Raw genomic sequence first — 19,132 nt, forward strand, 5'->3', positions numbered from 1 at the left:
GGGTCCCCGCATCCCTACTGCCGCAGACCCCCCAGCGACGCCCTGGTGCCGGGTCACATGCACCGACAGGCACACGGTCGCCTTTGCACAGAGGCTGCCAATCAGGAGTCCACGGCCCTGGCCCCCCAGACAGAAGGAACAGGAGTCCATGGGCCTGGGACTCGTGGCAAAGCGGGTTATGGCGCCACCTGCCCCTGGCACTCCCACTGGTGCCCTCAGCACCCCCATGACTCCCCGAGGGCCCATGCCCACCTGGGGCCCCACCGCGGCCTGGACTACAGACGCACAGGGACGTCGCACACGCAGTAAAAAGCTTTTATTAAGAAAATGGGGGAGCGACCGGAGAGTCGCAGGGGTGCAAGGACGGCGGGGTCCAGACAAACGGCAGCAGGTACAAAATCTCGGCCCCGTGTCCCCCGGAGCCCCCGGCCCCCTGCAGCCCTGCTCCGGGGGCCTCTGCGCAGGACACGGTGAGCGCGTCCTCGGGTCTGGACAGGGGGCTGAGCCCTTTCTTAACCCTGCGCATCTGGGGACGACGGCCGCTGCCTGGGACAGACAGGCCTCCGACGGCCGCCATCCCGGAGGAAGAGGCGCCTTCCTCGCCCCTTCCTGGGCCACCCCATCCTCAGGCTGCCGGCTGCCCCCTTCCCCTCCAGTGCCCCAAGCCAGGCCCCAGCGGCCGCCCGGGCGGGCAGCTGCACGCAGGTGGCGGCCGGGGGGCAGCCCCAGGGGTCCCTGCACCCGGGTCCCCGCCGCCTGCAGCTCCAAGCCCGCGGGGCCGGCGGGTGTCACTTGCGGCACTTGGCGTCCTTCCCCGGGGCCTCGGGCTCCCCGGGCCCGCCGGCTGCGCCCGCAAACATCTGGTCCAGGCCCTTGAGCGACTCGAGCAGGTAGTTCTGGAAGGCGGTGAGCGCGGCGCAGATGGCCGGCCCCCCGAAGCCGTGGGTGAGCAGGCTGAAGTGCGTCAGGCGGCCCTGCACCCCCGGCTCCAGCAGCAGGCCCGGGCGGCTGGCGCCCAGCGGGGAGCGGTCCTGCGCCATCAGGTCGGCGAACTCCTTGCAGATCTGCCTGCCAGGGAGGCGCAGGCGTCGGGATGGAGGTCGCACCCACCACCGGGGGCCGCCGCACCCACCCCCCGGGGCTGTCACGGCCGCTCCTGGCCTCCCGTCGCAAACACCCCGAGCTTCACGGATTTGGGGAGAACGGGGAACCTTCTGGAAGCGGCCTCGGGGTGGCAGCTGGCGGTGGGCACGACAGAGGCCTCGGTGCTGCGCCCCCCGCACCCGCCATCCTCGTGCCAACAGGTGCTGTCACCCAGCGGCCGCGGGGACGAAGCTGGGGTGCGAGGCACGCCCGGTCCATGGCCGGGATTCGGGTCCTGCGCCCGGCACGTGGCTCAGGCTGGAGCACGAGGCATCATGGTCCCGGGGACCCGGCCGCGCCGCTGCTCAGATATCAGGTGCCCGGGCAGGAGGCTGGGGTGGCACCTGCTGGGGACTGCGCAGCGCCCGGAGGCTCGGTCACAGGGGGGGCCACGGGGGGGGGGGGGTGACAGGGCACGGGGCGGGGCGCTCACCTGGCGGCCAGCAGCATGCTCTTGCGGCTGGGCAGCTGCGCGGGCTCGGCGTGCTGGCGGCTCACGTACTCGGCTGCTGCCTTGGCCGGGAACTCGGTCTCACACACGTAGCCGAAGTCTCGGGCCAGGTGCACGGCCTCTCCTGCAGGTCGTGCACAGCGTGGGGCCTGGAGCCCGGGGCGCGCACCCCAGCCCCAGCCCTGGCTGGCTGCACCTGCGCCTGCTTCCGTGGCTTCCCTCCCCGCGCAACCCGCGGCCGCCCCTTGGGGCCCCTGAAGCCCTGGGGCGGCAGCCGAGCTCACCAGGGGCCCAAGCTCCAGGCGACTGACCCAGGGTCCCCGGGCTCCAGGAGACTGACCCAGGGTCCCGGTCTCCAGGAAAGGGTCGCTTGTGCCCCCTCTCCTCACCACGTGCAAGCCCCCGGCTGCCACCACCCCCATCCACAAGGCCCGCACACGCCCGTCTGCCTGGACGCTGCGTCAGGGCCAGTCCCGCCCTGCTCCGTCACACGCCCCCAGGCCGCGCTCACCTTCCACCAGGGAGGTCAGGAGCGTCACGTTGGCGGCCTTGCGACGGCCAGCGGGCAAGTTGAGCCCGATCTTCTCCAGGCGCTCCCTCAGGCAGCGGCCCCCGTTCTTGGACTTGGCCCTTGGTGTCGCGGGGACAGATGGACACACAGACACCGTGAAGGCCACAGAGAGGTGCATGGCTGTGCCAGCCCAGCAGGGCCCCGCCACCCCAACCCCTGCGGCCCCCTGGGGCCCCTCCACCCTGGGCCCAGCCTCTTCCCAACCTCACTGGCTGTGCGGCTGAGATGGGGCTGGGGGGCCTGGGCCGCGGCTCCAAGAGCCCCCCATTTCTCTCTGGGCCCCTCCGTGGCAGCGGGGACAGCCTGGGTGCGGGAGGACTGGCGGGGTTTGGGGGACTCTCCTCACTTTAGCACAGGAGCCGAGCCACATGGTCACCAGGGGACAAGGCATAAGCACACATCCACATGGACACACACCCCAACAGACCCACACGCAGAGAGCGACACAGGAACACACGTTCACACCAGCCAAGGTCCCAGGGACACATGTACAGACACGCATGGACTCCTACGAGCCCCCCGGGGAGCCCAAGGGGGCCGGGAATGGCGAACCCCCAGACCTGCAAAATGCAGCTTCCGCGTGGGGCCGCGCACAGGTAAACACACACCTGCCCGTCTCTGCGAGCACACATGGTCACACGGCAAGGGACACACTCTAGAGACACAGGAAACACAGACTTCTGGGTGCCCCCCACGCTCCACCATCCTCAGACACATCGAACCCTGGGGATCTGTGGGGGGGCTCAGGTGGTCGAGCGTCCGCCTTGGGCTCAGGTCATGACCCCGGGATCCCGGGATGGAGCCCTGTGGGCCCCCTGCTCCTGGGGAGCCTGCTTGTCCCTCTCCCTCTGCCGCTCCCCCACTGACATCTCTCCCTCTCCATATTTCTCTGTCTCAAATGAAGAACTAAAATCTTAAAAAACCAAAAGGCACAAGAAACTCGTGGCCCCGAAGCACAAATACCCTGGGTAGGGTTCCCCGGGACAGGGACCCACACGGACACACAGACGCCGAGGAAGACAGTGCACGGACCTCCAGACCAGAGGCCTGTGCTCCACAGGGGGCAGGGAGCCCTTTGGGGCCCTTTGGGGGCCAAGGATGAGGACGGCATTTCTCTTCACCAGACCCAGCCCGGTCCGCTCTGACATGGGGAGGTCATCTGTCCCCCGCCTGCGGCCGGGCCTCTTTGTCCACCCACCCCCAGCCCCGGGCCGGTGGGAGCCGCTGGGGCCCCGGCCTCCCCCAGAACATGCACGGGTCCCCACGGATGCACAGGTGGCGAGGGGCCGCGGCCCAGGGTGGGGTGGGCCCTGGGGGCTCGGCCGGGAGCTGCGGCTGGCCATCTTACCTGCGAAGGACACCGCCCAGGAGGGACGCATTGAGGCACTCGGGAGGCGACAGTCGCCGCTGGACCTCCCCCACCGTCACCTTGTACTTGGACGTTGAGCTGAGCAGCGACAGGCGGCCTGGCACCGAGCAGAAGACCTCGCTGGGGTTCACGACGCCACCACCCAGGCCGTCTTTGGGCAGCGAGAGGGCCGCCAGGCCGCCGGCTTTGGGGGGCACAGGGGCTGCAGACGGAAGCAAGAGCGGGGGCACAGCTGAGCCGGGCTTTACGGAAGGGGACACTGATGCCCGTGGGTGAGCGGGATTCCCCCGAGTCCATGCAGCGGATGGGCGGGGCAAACGGCCGCGGGGCTCCCCTCCCCTGTGCTCCCCGCACCTGTTCCCCTTCCCGAGCTGGCGGGCGCCCCGTTGGGACCCCACGGCTGCTGCAGAGTCCGGGCGTCCGGGCAGGTGCAACCCGAGTGAGGCGGACCCGGAGGCGGGACTCCAGGCCTGGCCAGTGGGGTCTGCGCCAAGAGCCCGCCGCTTGCCCTGCCTGCCTCGGGAGCGGGGGGGGGGGGTGTCTGGGGACTCTGGGGCTGGGGTCCCTCACAGGGTGGGACGGGTCCGGCCCCTTTAGGGCCGTGCGCCCTTCCCGCCACAACACTGTGGGCCGCTCAGAGACACCGGAGTGAAGATACACATCCCACGGGCCGCCCCAAAGCTCTCTGCCTCCTAATCCGCGTGGGGCGGGGAAGGGACTCTCAGAGGTTTTCTTTTATTTTTCTTTTTTATTTATTCATTTGAGAGAGAGACACAGAGGGAGCACAAGCAGGGGGAGAGGGGGAAGCAGGCTCCCTGCTTGATGCAGGACTCGATCCCAGGACCCTGGGATCATGACCTGAGCTAAAGGCAGATGCGTAACTGACCGAGCCACCCAAGCGCCCCCAGAAATTAATTTTCCTAAAACCTCCCTGGAGGGAGCACCTGGGGCACCTGGGCGGCTCAGCGGGTACAGCGCCCCCTCTTGGTCTCAGCTTAGGTCATGATCTCAGGGTCGGGAGTTCAAACCCCATGTTGGGCTCCACACTGGGCGTGGAGCCTGCTTCAAAACAAAACAACTCAGAAAAAACACCCCCACTTGGATAATCCTGGTTCTAAAAGAAAGTTCTCTCTGTGGTCTAACCTCCATCCAGCTGCTTAGCCTCAGGGGAAGGGAGAGCCTCGGGGGAGAAAGCAGCCCGGGGAAGGGGGGCTGCCTGGGAAGCCTGAGGCCAGCAGCTGGTTCAGTAGCACCCACCATGCTCTGCGCTCACACGGGTGATGTTGCGGGATCCTGAGCACAGCCCACGAGGGGCCCGTGTCTGCTGCTCCCATTTTGCAGCTGGAGAGAGTGAGACCCGGAGAGGGGAGGCCACAGAGCCGCCATGCGGGGCACCCGGGAGCAAGCCCTGCACGCGGGTCTGCGAGGCAGCACCGCAGTCTTGCAGCCATCCAGCAACCGCTTGTGAGGCCCGCATTCCAGGGCATGAGAGGCAAGCAAGGCTGGGGACCCGGGTGTGCATTCGCACCCGCACCCGGACACCCAGCCAGGCCTGGGAAGCCGCCCTCCGCACCGCCCCCTCCCTCCCGGCACCGCGTCCTCCTGCACCCACGGGCTCAGGGCACATCACCCTCCAGACTAAGACCGGCGCTGCCCATCACGCCCCTCGAGTCAAATCCCAGCTTCCTTGCCGTTGCCAGAATGATGTGGCCCATCCTTCGGTGGGTGTCAACTGCACACAAGGGCTTGACACCCACAGCTCTGCGAGGTCCGTGCTATTACGTCCCCACTGCACGTCGCAGAAACGGAGAGTCCAGAGGGGTTCAGACGGACGGCACAGCAGGCGGGGAGCACAGACAGGTCTTGGGCCCTGATCAGACTCCAAAGTCCACATCCTTAACCATCCTAGCACCTGCCAGGTGACACCCTCATTCGCCCACTTTGCGTTCTGGCCACTGCCCGGGCCCCCATTTGTCCTTTAGGCTCTTGACCCAGACTGACCAGCAAAAATATACTGTCCTATATATACGTATATAATTTATATATACATAGACTATAAATTTAAGTTTTCTAGTAGCCCCATTTTTAAAAAGCAAAAAGAAATGTGAGGTTAATTTTAATATATTTTTTACCCCAATATGCCAAAAACACTATCATAGAAGCATGTAATCCGTATTTTAAAGATTATTAATGAGCGATTCCGCATTCTTTCCTTGTACTTAGCCTTCAAAATGCGACGCACGCCTTACATTTCCAGCGCATCTTAATTCGCACAAGCCCCATTGCCAGCGCCCAACAGCCACAGGTGCCTCGTGGCTCTAGACGTCGAAGGGGGGCGGCAAACAGGTAGCCAGTGAGCAAGGTGTGGGGGACAGGTGCCGCCTATGGAAACCTGCTACTCGGCTGTTGGTGACCACACAGGACACACCAACGTGGCCAGGACTCCCGGCTGGTTTGGTTACCGGTGACTCCAGGATTTGGGATTTATTTGTGAAGGCTCTGGATTCTTAGAGCCTGGCAACCAATCCCAAGTCTTAAAAAAAAACCCAGCACAGGCCAAAGGGAACATGGGGGAGTGCCACCTGCGAAGGGGGGCCACTAGGCTATGAGCTCTTTGAGCCGCACAGAAGGACTCCGTGCTCCTGAGCAGGCCCCTCCGTCCCCAGCCTCAGTGCGGGCACCATCTGCACCCCCAGCCCCCCAGCCCCGTCTAGACCTGGCCTCCTCGCCCTGAACCCCCACCCCGGCTTCCACGGCTCTTCCTCTCCGACCAGGAGGGCACCTGGATGGCAGGGCCTCAGTACAAGCAGGCGTCAGTGCCTGTGGGATGAGTGAGCGGAGCAGCCTGGACGGAGAGGGGGACATCCCTGTCCTTTCCATTGGTAGTGAAACCACCCCTCAGGCACGGGCCAGGAGGTCAGAGAGGTCACGAGTGGAAGAAGAGGAAAGCGCAGGATGTGTAGGGGGTGAGCAGCACACGTCCCACTGCAGGCAAGTCCCCGTCCCGGGGCAGGACCCCAGGGGGAAGCAAAAGAGCCACGTGCCCTGGGAAGCACCAGAAATTCAGCTAGCAAGGTGAACGGTATTTTACTGCAGGTTATATCTTTGGGGGGGGCAGAGAGCGAGAGATTGAGAGAGAGAGAGAGAGAACCTTAGGCAGACTTCAGGCTCAGCGCGGAGCCTGACCTGAGGCCCCATCTCACACCCCTGAGGTTCCAACCTGAGCTGAAACCGAGAGGGGGACACAACCGACTCTGCTGCCCAGGCACCCCTTTAATGCCGTATATTTTTAAATTAATGTAAAAAAGATTTTAATTAGAAACAGTCTCGGGGGGTGGGGGTGCCTGGGGGGCTCAGTCAGTTAAGCACCTGCCTTGGGTTCAGGTCGTGATCCCGGGGTCCTGGGATCGAGCCCCAGGTCTGGAGCCTGCTTCTCCCTTTCCCTCTGCCGCTCCCCCTGCTTGTGCACTCTCTCTCTCTCTCAAATAACTAAATAAAATCTTAAAAAAAAAAAATAGAGTCTCTGATCCTGCTCTTGGCCCCACCCTGCCTCATGGACCTTTCATTTAAAAAAAATTTTATCTTAACATTTTATTTATTTAAGAGAGAGCACGCACAAGCAGGGTGGTGGCGACAGAGGGAGAGGAGGAGGGGGAAGTAGGGTCCCCGCTGAGGAGGGAGCCTGACATGGGGCTCTACCCGGCCCCCGAGATTGTGACTTGAGCCAAAGGCAGAACGCCCAACCGACTGAGCCACCCAGGCGTCCCCACCGAGGACCCTTCCTTGACTGCAGCCTCCTCCCGGGGTGATGGGCCAAGGCGTCCTAGCTCAACGGGCCGGTGACACTGGGCTGATAGTGTGCCATCTGCTCCGGCGCCTCCATCGCCTCCGGCCGAACTCCCAGCGGGGACCGGGCCTCACACGGTGGGGGGTGGAGGGCACCTGCCAGCCTGACCCCGGAGCCCTGTCCACACCAGGCGTCACAGTTTGTGCCGCCACCTGTTCCGGCGCCTCCCGAGCCTGTGCACAGCTTCCCCGCTCACCTGTGTCCCTCGTCCCCTGTGTCCCTCTGCTGCGAGGGAACCTCATCTGGGTGATGGAGCTGTTCCCTATTGCAGTGGTTGCGTGACTATGCGTTGACATTTGTCAAAATGCAAAGACACGCGCCTGTAAGGTTACCTACACCTCAAGCCTGACTTAAAAAAAAAATAAAAACCAAACCAAACAACTCTACAAATCCATGAAATAAAAAGAAAAAGAAGGGCGGAACGACCGGCCTCCCTCTCCCATGACCCCGAAGGCAAAGGAACAGAAATAAGTCAGAAGGAATAGAAAATTCTGTCCTCCAGCCCCACTGTGTCCCGACCAGGGGTTCCCCAAGGCCAGGCCCCGGGAGAGGCCGCGCGCACATGGAACAGGTGGTGGCACAAACTGTGACGCCTGGTGTGGACAGGGCTCCGGGGTCAGGCTGGCAGGTGCCCTCCACCTCCCACCGCGTGAGGCCCGGTCCCTGCTGGGAGTTCAGCCCGGGGCCTGCGCCAGGTTAATGCAGATCCAGGTGCCACCGGCATAGGTGTGCGACAGGTGGATGCGCGCACGCGCCATGTGTGTGTGTCTGTGTGTGTGAAAGGAAGGCCAGGCTCTGTGCCTTTCCCCGAGCCCCAGGGTCTTTCCCATTTTCCTTGGGGCCTCTTCCCTCCAAAATGGCAAGAGGGGGATGCCTGGGGGGGGCTCCGCAATTGAGCACCTGCCTTAGGCCCAGGGCATGACCCCGGGGTCCTGGGATCGAGTCCCGCGTTGGGCTCCCTGTAGGGAGCCTGCTTCTCTCTCTCTCTCTCTGTGTCTCTCATGAATAAATACAATAAGAAAGAAAGAAAGAAGAAAGAAAGAAAGAAAGAAAGAAAGAAAGAAAGAAAGAAAGAAAGAAAGGAAAGAAAAGAAGTGGCACGAGGAATGGGAACCAAGGCTGGGGAGGCGGTGGCGTGAGAAAGGGACAGTCACGGAGGTAGAACGAAAGCAGCACAGACTGCACAGCAGGGACACTGGTGCTTGGCTCCCCGACTGCCTGACGCCCGTGGCGTCCTCCCTGCCTCCCTGGCCTCCCCCCACGGCACAAGCCGAAGCCTTCCACACGCACACACTCCTACCACCGACACAAGAGCTCCTGGTCGTCCAGCCGGTCACACAAGACACCCACTTGTCTACACGCTGCGTCCACGGCGGGCAGCTAAGGTCCGAGCAACGAATCTGGGGAGGGGGCAAAAGACTCTCCCAGGAAGCAGACTGAAATTGCAATTCCATCTAGAAGCAAAGGCAGGAGAAAACTCCCTGTGCCCCTGGCCTGGGGAGTGGGTTCCGAGGCTTAACCCTGGAACCATGATCCGTAAAAGAAAAGAGTGATAAAGCAGGACTTCAGCAGAACTGGGCACCTCTGCATCTCGGAAGGCACTATTTTAAAAAAATGGAAAGACAAATCATGAACTTGAAGGAAACAGTAGAAAATCACATATGTGATCAAGGAGGCCGACACTCAACCCCTGGGCCACCCGGGCGTCCCTAAATAAATGAATCTTAAAAAGAAAAAAAAGACAATGTCAAGTGTAGGTGAGGCCGTGAGACACTGGAGCCCTGTTGTTGGAGCAGAAATGTGGAACAGAACATTCTGGAAAGCAGCGTGCCAGGCCTGTAGGAAATTAAATACCAACTTACCATGACGCCCAGGATGTCACCACCCGGGATTTACCGAAGTGCCATGAAAACACAGGTGTGCACACAGACGTGTGTGAGTGATCGGAGCAGCACGAGCACGGCAGCCCGAGGGTGCAAAATCCCGAGCGCCCAGCAATAGGTGACCCCGCATGCCGCGGGGTGTGGCCCCACAACACAAGCAAAGGAGGGACCCAAGCAGAACCCAAGCAGAACTACTCACACCTGCCTGACACAGGTGAGCCTCCAAAACACTACACAGGAAGAAGTTGCTGGATGCACCCCTGGCATGTTTATGGATTCCACGGATGCAGCGTGTCCGGAAATGGGGCCGCCTTGGGCGGGAGTGAGGATGAGCCACAGGCGGGACGAAGGGATCTCAGGGTGATGCACAGGCCGTGGGCCGAACGCTGGGAATGACGGCTACAGGACTCTGTACATTGACTAAAAATCATCAAATTATACCATTACATGGGTGATTTCAGGAACGTACATTTTTGACTGCAGTGGCTGTGTGACGAAGGCAGGCTCCCACCCGAGCTTGCAGGGCCCCCCGCTGCGAGAGGCACCCAGGAATCCTCGGCTCTACAGGCACCTCCAGGGCCTCTGATGCCTGCGGTTCCTCAGCCCACACTCAGGGTGCGTGGGGGCAAGGGGTGCGACTGGAGAAGGCAGACGGGCGGGCGGGGAGGCCACCCTGCCCAGCCCACTACCCCCCCACCCACTGGCTAAGTTTCCTTCCCACTAACTAACCTGAGCTCACCTGCCCACCCTCCTAGCCTCAGCCACCGCCCAGACCCCCACCTGCTCCCCTCTCCTTCTGGGGCGACCGGGGCCCGGGAGACAAGTGAGGCAGGAACGTGCAAGTGCCGGGTCCCATCTTCTCTCTACGTGAAACTCTGATTTTTTGTTCATCATGGATTTGTGGCAAGTGCTTCCTATTTTAAAATACTGCACTAAGAGGGACGCTCCAGAGGGCTCAGTGGTTGAGCGCCTGCCTTTGGCCCAGGGAGTGACCTGGGGTCCCGGGATCGAGTCCCGCATCGGGCTCCCTGTATGGAGACTGCTTCTCCCTCTGCCTGTGTCTCTGCCTCCCTTGCCTTCTGTGTCTCTCGTGAACAAATAAATAAATAAACCTTTAAAAAAAGTCAGTGGGGTCCAATAAAGAGAAAACCATTTTAAAAAATATATTTCAAATAAATAAATAAATAAATAAATTTTTAAAATGCTGCACCGCTAAGATATGTCATCCACCCGAGGCACTGGGTGGCTCATTGGGTTAAGCACGTGACTCCCGACCCCAGCTCAGGTCATGCTCTCAGGGACCCCGATGTAGCTGCGCCCTGAGTGGGGCTCCGCACTCAGCAGGGAGTCTGCTTAAGGATTCTCTCTCCCTTTCCCTCCGCCCCTCCCTCCGCTTGTACTCTTTCTCTCTAATGCCAACAAATAAATATTTTTTAAAAAAATATATTTATATTGATCCAATCCTTGCCTCAGAGGTGAGCACTTCGCTCTCCTCACCTGAGGCCTGGCCCTGCGGAGATTCACCCGGAAGCCCGCAGGCCTCCTGGAGCCCCAGAGCCAAGGACAGCGGAGGGGACGGTGGCCGTTGACTTCAGCCCCTCCCTGGAGACCCTAGGTTGGACCACAGAGCCCAGCAGGAAGGCCCGTCCCCAGGCCCAGCTGACCAGCCACCTTCTTGGAAGTGAGGCGTGATTCGTCTCACTTCTCCTCCCTGCACCACGGCCCCCCAGCTGCGGCTGGACAACCCGGACCCACGCAGACTTGAACCTTTGTAGGCAGCCTGGCCCTTCCCGCGTGGAGGGCCTTTGCACATGCTGTGTCTCCTGGGGGGACAGTAGCTTGGCCGGACGTCTCTGCAGCGCACTCTGACTTCAAACCCTGTCACTCATTCATTCAACAAACCCCCCGTGGAACACCTGGAAGACCTGCGCTCACCTCTCCTGGAGGAAGCCCCCAGCCTCAAGCACTCAGCTTCCTCCTCGTCTCACGTCTCACCACCGTCTCACCACGCGTTTCTCCACCAGACAATACTCCCCCCAGGTCTGGCCCCCGCCAGCCCCCCTTGCTCGGCAGGTTGCAAAACCGGGAGTACCCGACTTGGGCAGTAGATGCAGCGCTCGCAGCCTCTCCTCTCCTCTGTGCCCCCCACACCCAGAGGCCCCCACACCCAGGGCCAGCAGGCCAGCACCCCATCCCAGGGGGGTCCTGGGCGCAGGCTTTGCTCCTCCTTCCCCCTGCAGGCCGAGTGCCTGGAGCGGCGCAGGTTTCACAGCCAAGGTCAGGCTCCCCTCCTCGACCCCCCGACTTGGCTTCTGGGGTTTGGTGCCCAGGACCTCAACCCAAGCGGCCCTCCGGCAGGGCTGTGGAGCCGCACAACAGACACAGCGAGCCCCGCCCGACTCCCCCTGTCTAGGGGGCCAGGGCCTGGCCGCCTCCCGTGGGTGCCAGAGGCCCGAGGGCCATCCGGGTGTCGCCGCAACTGTCGCATGGTCGGGAGGGCCCAGGAGGACACCAACCGCCGCCCGGGGTCTTGCGGAGACAGAGACAGTGCAAGTCCCTGTGGAAACTGCTCACACCCGGCCACCTGCTTGGCCGCCGGTCAGGGCCTGGGGACAGCTCTGTGGGCCCTGTCCCCTGCTCGCTGGTGCCGCTGCGGAAGGCCCAGCTCGCACCTGGGGACCCAGGCGCTCCCTCCACACAAGCCTGGCTCCCACCCCTCTCTCTTGGCTGCTCCACTCCCGGGTGAGCCACGTGGGCCCAGGGGGGCGCCCAGGTGGCCAGGAGCTGGCACTGCGTGCGGTGCAGGGGCTGTGCACGCCCCACCCCCGGGCCCAGTGGGCACCGGCACCCACTTCACCCCCAGGCCCAGCGGGCACCAGCGCCCACTCCCCCCAGGGCCCAGCAAGTACCCGCACCCCCCCCAAGGGCCCAGTGGGCACCAGCACCCCCCCCCCCGGCCCCAGCAGGCCCCAGCGCCCATCCCCCCCCAAGGCCCAGCGGGCACCCGCACTCACACGCCCCCCCCGGGGCCCACCAGGCACCAGCGCCCCCCACCAGGGCCCAGCAGGGAACCAGCACCCACCCCCGGCACCCAGGGCCCAGTGGGCACCCACATCCACATCTGCTCCCCAGGGGCCCAACGAGCACCCACACCCACCCCCGTCCCCCGGGGCCCAGCAGGCACCCACACCCCCCCCGCCCCCCCCCCCTCCGGGGCCCAGCGGGCACCCACATCTACATCCGCCCCCTGGGGCCCAGCAGGCACCAGCACCTGCACGGCCCAACGGGCCCAGTGGGTCACACTCAGGACAATCCCCTGGCCCTCCCTGTGGTCCTAGAACCACTGTTGGGGGGCCCGGTGCCGGCCTGGAACCCAGAATATATGGCAGCTCCTGTCCTTTGAGAGAAACCATGTCCGGGCCAATCCAGGGCCTCATCACTGCCAGTCTCCTGGCCAGGGCCTGGCTTGGGGCTGGAGGTTAAGGCACTCTGAGCCTCAGCGGAGCCTTCTACGACTCCCCGCGGAGAGGTTCCCTGGTTCCACGCAGGCTTGGCGGGGGGAGAGGGGGGGCTGGCCCCCCGGGGGGGGGGGCCGGCCCCCCAGGGAGGCAGTGAGCCTAGTCCCCCTCCCTGCCCCATTCCAGGCCACCCCCTGGGCAGAAGTGGGGAGCTGGGGACCGCAGCCACACTGTTCATCCAGGGGGATGCAGCCTAGCCGCAGGCCCTTGCCAAGTGCAGACTGAGCTCTTCCGTCCTGCGTGTTCCCAAAAGTCCACTAAGTCAGGGCCGCTCCACCACCTCAGCGGCTCCTGGAAGCCGGTTCGGTTTCCTGTCCACTGGGTGACACAGGCCAACACTTGGAGGCCCTTCTCTTCCAGGCTCGGGGCCTGTCCCCGCTCGTACCCCCACACTCTAGGCTGGCCAACTAGCTCTCCACCCCTGGCAACCCAGCCCTGGCCCCTGGAGGGTCAGGCCTCATCCTACCCCAGCCTCAGCCCAGCCTCCCCCAAGAACAGGTGAAGTGCAAAAGGTGCCTGGGCTTGAAACTGCTCTTTCGGAAGGAAAACAACCGGAGCCAAATCCTGAGGGAGCGGCACCTGACCAGGCCCCGCAGGCTCCTGTGTGCCATGGAATTCCTCCTGGGGCCCCTTCTCTAAATCTAAGGAGCCCACCAGAAGCCTGGACCCCTCTGACTCTCTGTGTGTCTCTTTCTCTCACTTTCTCACCTTTTCCTGGCACGTCCAGAACTGGGTCCTCCAGCGGGAAAATCCACTGGAGGGCAGGTCTCAGGTCCCCAGCTTTCACTAGTGCAGAGACACAGGCACCCCCCAAAAAGCACAGGAATGATCCTCACATGCCTAGAGATCCTCTGGAGCAAAGAACAAACTCCAGGACACAACAAAGACCCTGACACACACAGAGAGACTCCCAAACTCCCAGAAATGTACACCAACATCCTGGGCACGCATCACACACTCAGCAACGGAGACACACTCCCACGCCAAGAAACACCAGAAAAACACCTGGGAAAGGAACATACCAGACACGTACAGGAGCCCGAACTCACGCAGGACATCCAGGGGCAGGACATCCCGCCCTCGGACGAACACCCCATATATCCACACGCCAAGTCCCATCACCCTAAATGTGGAAAGAAGCTCGGGCAAGAACAGGAAATGCCCCCAGGGAAACCCTCGCTTCCTCCACCCCACTCTGAGACAGCCGGGCTGGGAAGGAAGGCTCAGAAGACCGGGAAGTGCTGAGGCTCTGGAAGGAGGAGGGCGTTTAGGGAACCCCGGGAACTGCACTCTCTTCCGCCTCTTAGGAATCAGCGAAGTAGTTTAACTCCCACGGCCAGTTAGTTCCGGAGCCCGAGTGCTCCCTCCCCTGGGCAGGGGCAGCCAGGCCCCTCCGTGCAGCTCCAGGCCCCCAGCTGCAGTGAGCCCCGGGGGCTCAGCATACCCAGGCTGCAGGCTCTGGGGGCCACACCCTGACCTGCCATGTGCCTGAGCTCTGGTGGGGACCCCTCTTTGCCGCCCCGCTCTCGCTCCCGGGCTAGGAAGCTGCTGGCCGCCTCTGAAGCCTGCAGTGCACAGGAGGCAAGCTCCACAGTGCACAGGAGGCAAGCTCCACACCATAGGGCCTGCAGCCTGCACCGTGTTCCCTGTACCCCCCAGCCTGCACCGTGTCCCCGTCCCGTCCAGCCCGCACTGTCTCCCCTGCTTCCCCTTGCAGCCCGCACCGCCTCCCCTGTCCCCCCCAGCCTGCACCGTCTCCCCCAGTTCCCCCTCAGCCCACACCGTGTCCCACAGTTCCCCCCCTGCAGCCCGCACTGTATCCCACAGTCCCCCCCCCCCCCCCCCCGCCCCGCAGCTGGCACCATCTCCCCCAGTTCCCCCTGCAGCCCGCATTGTCTCCCCTAGTTCCCCCTGCAGCCCACACAGTGTCCCCCAACTTCCCCCGCAGCCTGCACTGTCTCCCCTAGTTCCCCCTGCAGCCTGCATCATCTCCCCCACTTCCCCCCTGCAGCCCGCACTCCCCCCCTGCCCCCCTGCAGCCACCTGCTGTGCCTTCCTTACCTTTCTTGATCACAGACTGGTCCAGGAGATCCATTCCCGGCTCAGCCACGGCCTGAAAATAGGAGAGGCTGTGGTAAGGGTGCTTGGGGACCTAGGCCCCGTCACCTCCCCAGGCCCCACTCCCCTGCGCTCAGCACCCGCATTCGGGGCGGCCTGGTGGCTGCAGCCCCAATACCTCCCTCTGGGCCGCGCGACCTTATTCGGAACCTTAGACGATGCCTGTGCCTCTCTTCGTTGCAGGCACAGGCCCCCGGCTCTGAGGCGGGGCCCCAGGGGTGCCCGGGGCCTCGGGAACGCGGGAAGCGGCTTGGGCTGCCGCGCCTGGAAGGCACCTGCAGCGCCCCGACGGCACCTGCCGCGCCCTCCCGGGGCTCACCTGCAGGTCCTCCAGGCCGGGGGGCGCCGCCAGCCCCGGGAGGCCGAGGGGCGCGTCGGCCAGGCCGTGCAGGAGGCGGGGCGCGGCGGCGGCGGCGGCGGCGGCGTAGTCGCGGCGCGGGTCGAGGCCCGGGGCGCGGGCGGGCGGCGCCAGGAGGCCGGGCGGCTCGTCGTGGGCGCGGGCGGCGGCGCGGGGCGCGGCCCAGGCGGGCTGCGGGGGCTGCGGCTGCGCCAGGGGGCCCAGGCCGCCGAACGGGTCCGCCGCCAGGTGCGGGAAGGCGGCGGCGGCGTCGGGCGCAGGGCCGTAGGGCAGCGGCGGCTGCGGGTAGGGCGGCGGGAAGTAGGGCGGCTGGAAGTCGGCGGGCGTGTGGCTCAGCGGCGGCGCCGGCCCGTAGGGCGCGGGGGGCAGGGGCGGCAGGCGGGCCCCAACGGCAGCGGCGCCCGGCCCGTCGGGGCGCTCCTGGGGGCGGGGGCGCGTCAGGCGAGCGGCCGCCGCCCAGGGACCCGCCCCGGCACCCCCCACCCCGGCCCGCGGGTCCGACCCGTCCTGCGCGCCCCGCGGGGCCTGGGGTCTCGCTCGGAGCGGCCCGCGGGGGCCCGGGGGCGACACGGGGGATGGCTGGAGGAGGGCGCGGCGGGGCCGGGCGGGGGGCGGTTGGGGGGGTCCGGCCGCGGGCTCGGGGGATGCTTACGGGGGGGTCCGGCCGCGGGCCCGGGGGATGCTTAGGGGGGTCCGGCCCCGGCTCTGGGGATGCTTAGGGGGGTCCGGCCGCGGGCCCGGGGGATGCTTAGGGGGGTCCGGCCGCGGGCCCGGGGGATGCTTAGGGGGGTCCGGCCGCGGGCCCGGGGGATGCTTAGGGGGGTCCGGCCGCGGGCCCGGGGGATGCTTAGGGGGGTCCGGCCGCGGGCCCGGGGGATGCTTAGGGGGGTCCGGCCGCGGGCCCGGGGGATGCTTAGGGGGGTCCGGCCGCGGGCCCGGGGGATGCTTACGGGGGTCCGGCCGCGGGCCCGGGGGATGCTTAGGGGGGTCCGGCCGCGGGCCCGGGGGATGCTTACGGGGGTCCGGCCCCGGCTCTGGGGATGCTTAGGGGGGTCCGGCCGCGGGCCCGGGGGATGCTTACGGGGGTCCGGCCCCGGCTCGGGGGATGCTTACGGGCCGGCCGCGGCCCGGCGCCCACTCACCATGGCGGGGTAGGTGTGCACCAGCATGGGGCGGCGGAGCCCTCGCCCGACGGCGGGCGCTGCGGGAGGACGCGCGGGGCCTGCGGAGCCCGCGGGGCTGCGGGGGGCGCGGCGGGGGGCGAGGCGGGCGGCGGGCGCTCAGCGGCGGGCGCCCCGGGGCGGGTCCATGGGGGCGCCGGGGCCGGGCGGGCGCGGGGCGCGGTCGGGCCAGCGGGTCCCGGGGCGCCGGCGCCCGCCCTCCGCCGTCTGAGCGCGGCCGCTCCATGCGCTCCAGTTATAGTGGCGGGGGCGCGCTGGGCCTCCGGGGCGCGCATTAAAGAGACACGCGGTGGCCGCTCCTCCCTTCTCCCGGCGACAGTTCAGGGGGAGGCGGGGCGCAGGCGCGACCCCGCGGGGAGGGGGGCGGGGCGGGAACAGGCCCCCGCGGGGCGCAGCGCTCCCAGCTGTGCGCGAACCGAGAGGGGCTGGAGGCCAGGATGTGGGGACCTGGCCTGGGATCGGCCCTGTCGCCTTCACTTGCCTTTGAGCAAAGCAAGCGCTGCTCCTGAGCATCCTCAGCCTCCTGGCCTGTAAAATGGGTATCAGCCCTTCCAGCAGGCGCCTGGCCCGACTGCGGATGGGGCCTCGGCAACGTGGAAGCAGTGTGAGAGCGGCAGACTCCAGCCACTGGCCCAGGGCATGGGTGTGTCCGCGGTAACGTGTATGCCTGCGTGTGTGCAGCGCCAGCCCCCGCTCCCTGAGCCGCCTCCAGAGGGGCCCCTGTCCTCAGCCTCCTGCCGGCCAGTAGGTCCCAATACCAAGCCAGGCTCCGAGGAAGCAGGTTGCACGGAGAGACAGCAGGCCAGCTGGGGGCTGGGCGACAGGGAATGTAGGCCTCTCACACCAAAACACTGTTGAGTGACTATGTGTGCAACTGCCCCACGTGGACGGAGTGCAGTCATCACACTGACATGCGCAGACTGCATGCTCGTGTGTCACTGTGGCCGGCGCTGGCCAGCGCCCAAGCACAATCCAGGCCCCAAAAGGCCCTGCACCTTTCCTTCTCCCCACACCCAGCCCTCTCCTCCTGAGAAGCAGGGGCAAGGATGAAAGAAAGGGAAATGAGAGGAATACTAGACGAGCAGGAATTTCAAAAGCAGGAGGGGGGGCGCCTGGGTGGCTCATTTGTTAAGCATCTGCCTTGGGCTCTGGTCATGGTCCCAGGGTCCTGGGACTGAGCTCCTGTCCTTCGGGCTCCCTGCTCAGCGGGGAGTTGGCCTCTTCCTCAGCCTGTGTACTCTTGCTCTCTCTCTCTCTCTCTCTCTCAAATAAACACAATCTTTTTTTTTTTTCTCTTTAAGATTGCATTTATTTACTCATGAGAGACACACAGAGAGAGGCAGAGACACAGGCAGAGGGAGAAGCAGGCTCCATGCAGGGACCCCGACTCGGGACTTGATCCCGGAACTCCAAGATCACACTTTTTGAGCCAACAGCAGGCGCTAAGCCACTGAACCACCCAGGGATCCCACACTTTTTCTTTTCTTTTTTTTCCACACTTTTTCTTTAAGATTTTATTTATTTATTCATTAGAGACAGAGAGAGTGGAAGAGACACAGGCAGAGGGAGACGCAGGCTCCATGCAGGGAGCCCGATGCGGGACTCGATCCTGGGCCCCTGGGGTCACGCCCTGAGCCGAAGGCAGACAGACGCTGAACCACTGAGCCACCTGAGGATCCCAATAAATACAATCTTTAAAACAACTTGAAAAAATAAAAAATAGGGGCAGTCCTGGTGGCTCAGTGGTTTAGCGCCACCTTCAGTCCAGGACATGATCCTGGAGACCCAGGATCGAGTCCCACATCGGGCTCCCTGCATGGAGCCTGCTTCTCCCTCTGCCTGTGTCTCTGCCCCCTCCGCCCCCCTGCCCGTGTCTCTCATGAATAAATAAAATCTTAAAAAGAAAAAATAAAAAGCAGAAGGAAAAAATTTTGTTTAAAGGAAGAAGATGCTGAGACCAAGGCCTAGAAGAAATCCTTGCAGAAGCACTTAGTACAGGGTGTGCCGTGCTCTGTGCTAAGTACCTGGTGGGGCTGGGTCATTTCAGCCGTGTCTCTGGAGGGGAGGACGAGGCACAGAGGACTGAACCCGTTTGCCCAAGGTTGGGCGGCCGGCTGAGGGTTGGTGCTGGGAACTCCTACCCGGGACTGCCTGCCACTCGGGCATCGGGAACGGAGTTCTGACCCCCTCGGCCTGTGGTCCCCTGCGTCCCTCTTCCTCTCTGACCCCAGTTCCTGCAACTCCAAGCAGTGGAACAGCAAAGTAGGGGGGTCACAGAGGCCTGTACGTTTCCGAGGCCCCTTTCCAGGGAAGCGGATGATACCAAAGGAGAGGTGACGATGCGGCAGTGGATGACAGAAGGGGGAGGGGTTAGCCCTAGAAAGTAAGTGGAGGAGACGTGAGGGGGGATCCCAGAGACATTTGGCAGGTGCGGAGCTCAGGCCTGGGTCATCCCAGCCTGGGGGGCCGTGGGGCAGGAAGAGGCTAGAAGCAGCAGCATCACTGAGAAGTTTCTGGAGGCTGGAGCCACCAGCTAGGGGGGTGGACGAGCCAGTCGGACAGGGCGGACCCGAGGTCTGGTGTATGTCACGCGGGTCTGTGCGTGCAGGGGTGAGTCTGTGACGAGACCCCCCCCCCCCCCTCGGATTCAGCGGCGGGACGTCAGAAGCAAGGCTGCAGGACGGGAGGGTGCG

General features: G+C 64.4%; 1 protein-coding gene across 1 annotated transcript; it reads right to left on the reverse strand.

The window, feature by feature from the left end:
* Positions 1-308: 308 nt before the first annotated feature.
* On the reverse strand, positions 309-16,427 carry TFAP2E (transcription factor AP-2 epsilon). Its single transcript, XM_072723860.1, has 7 exons — positions 16,401-16,427; positions 15,220-15,678; positions 14,844-14,895; positions 3,514-3,736; positions 2,106-2,224; positions 1,577-1,718; positions 309-1,068 (listed from the first exon to the last, which is right to left on the reverse strand). Exons 1-7 carry the CDS (start codon positions 16,425-16,427, stop codon positions 789-791), a joined length of 1,302 nt encoding a protein of 433 aa, XP_072579961.1. The 3' UTR covers positions 309-788.
* Positions 16,428-19,132: the final 2,705 nt, after the last annotated feature.

Source organism: Vulpes vulpes, chromosome 10 (genome assembly GCF_048418805.1).
Source record: "Vulpes vulpes isolate BD-2025 chromosome 10, VulVul3, whole genome shotgun sequence".
NCBI lineage: Eukaryota > Metazoa > Chordata > Mammalia > Carnivora > Canidae > Vulpes > Vulpes vulpes.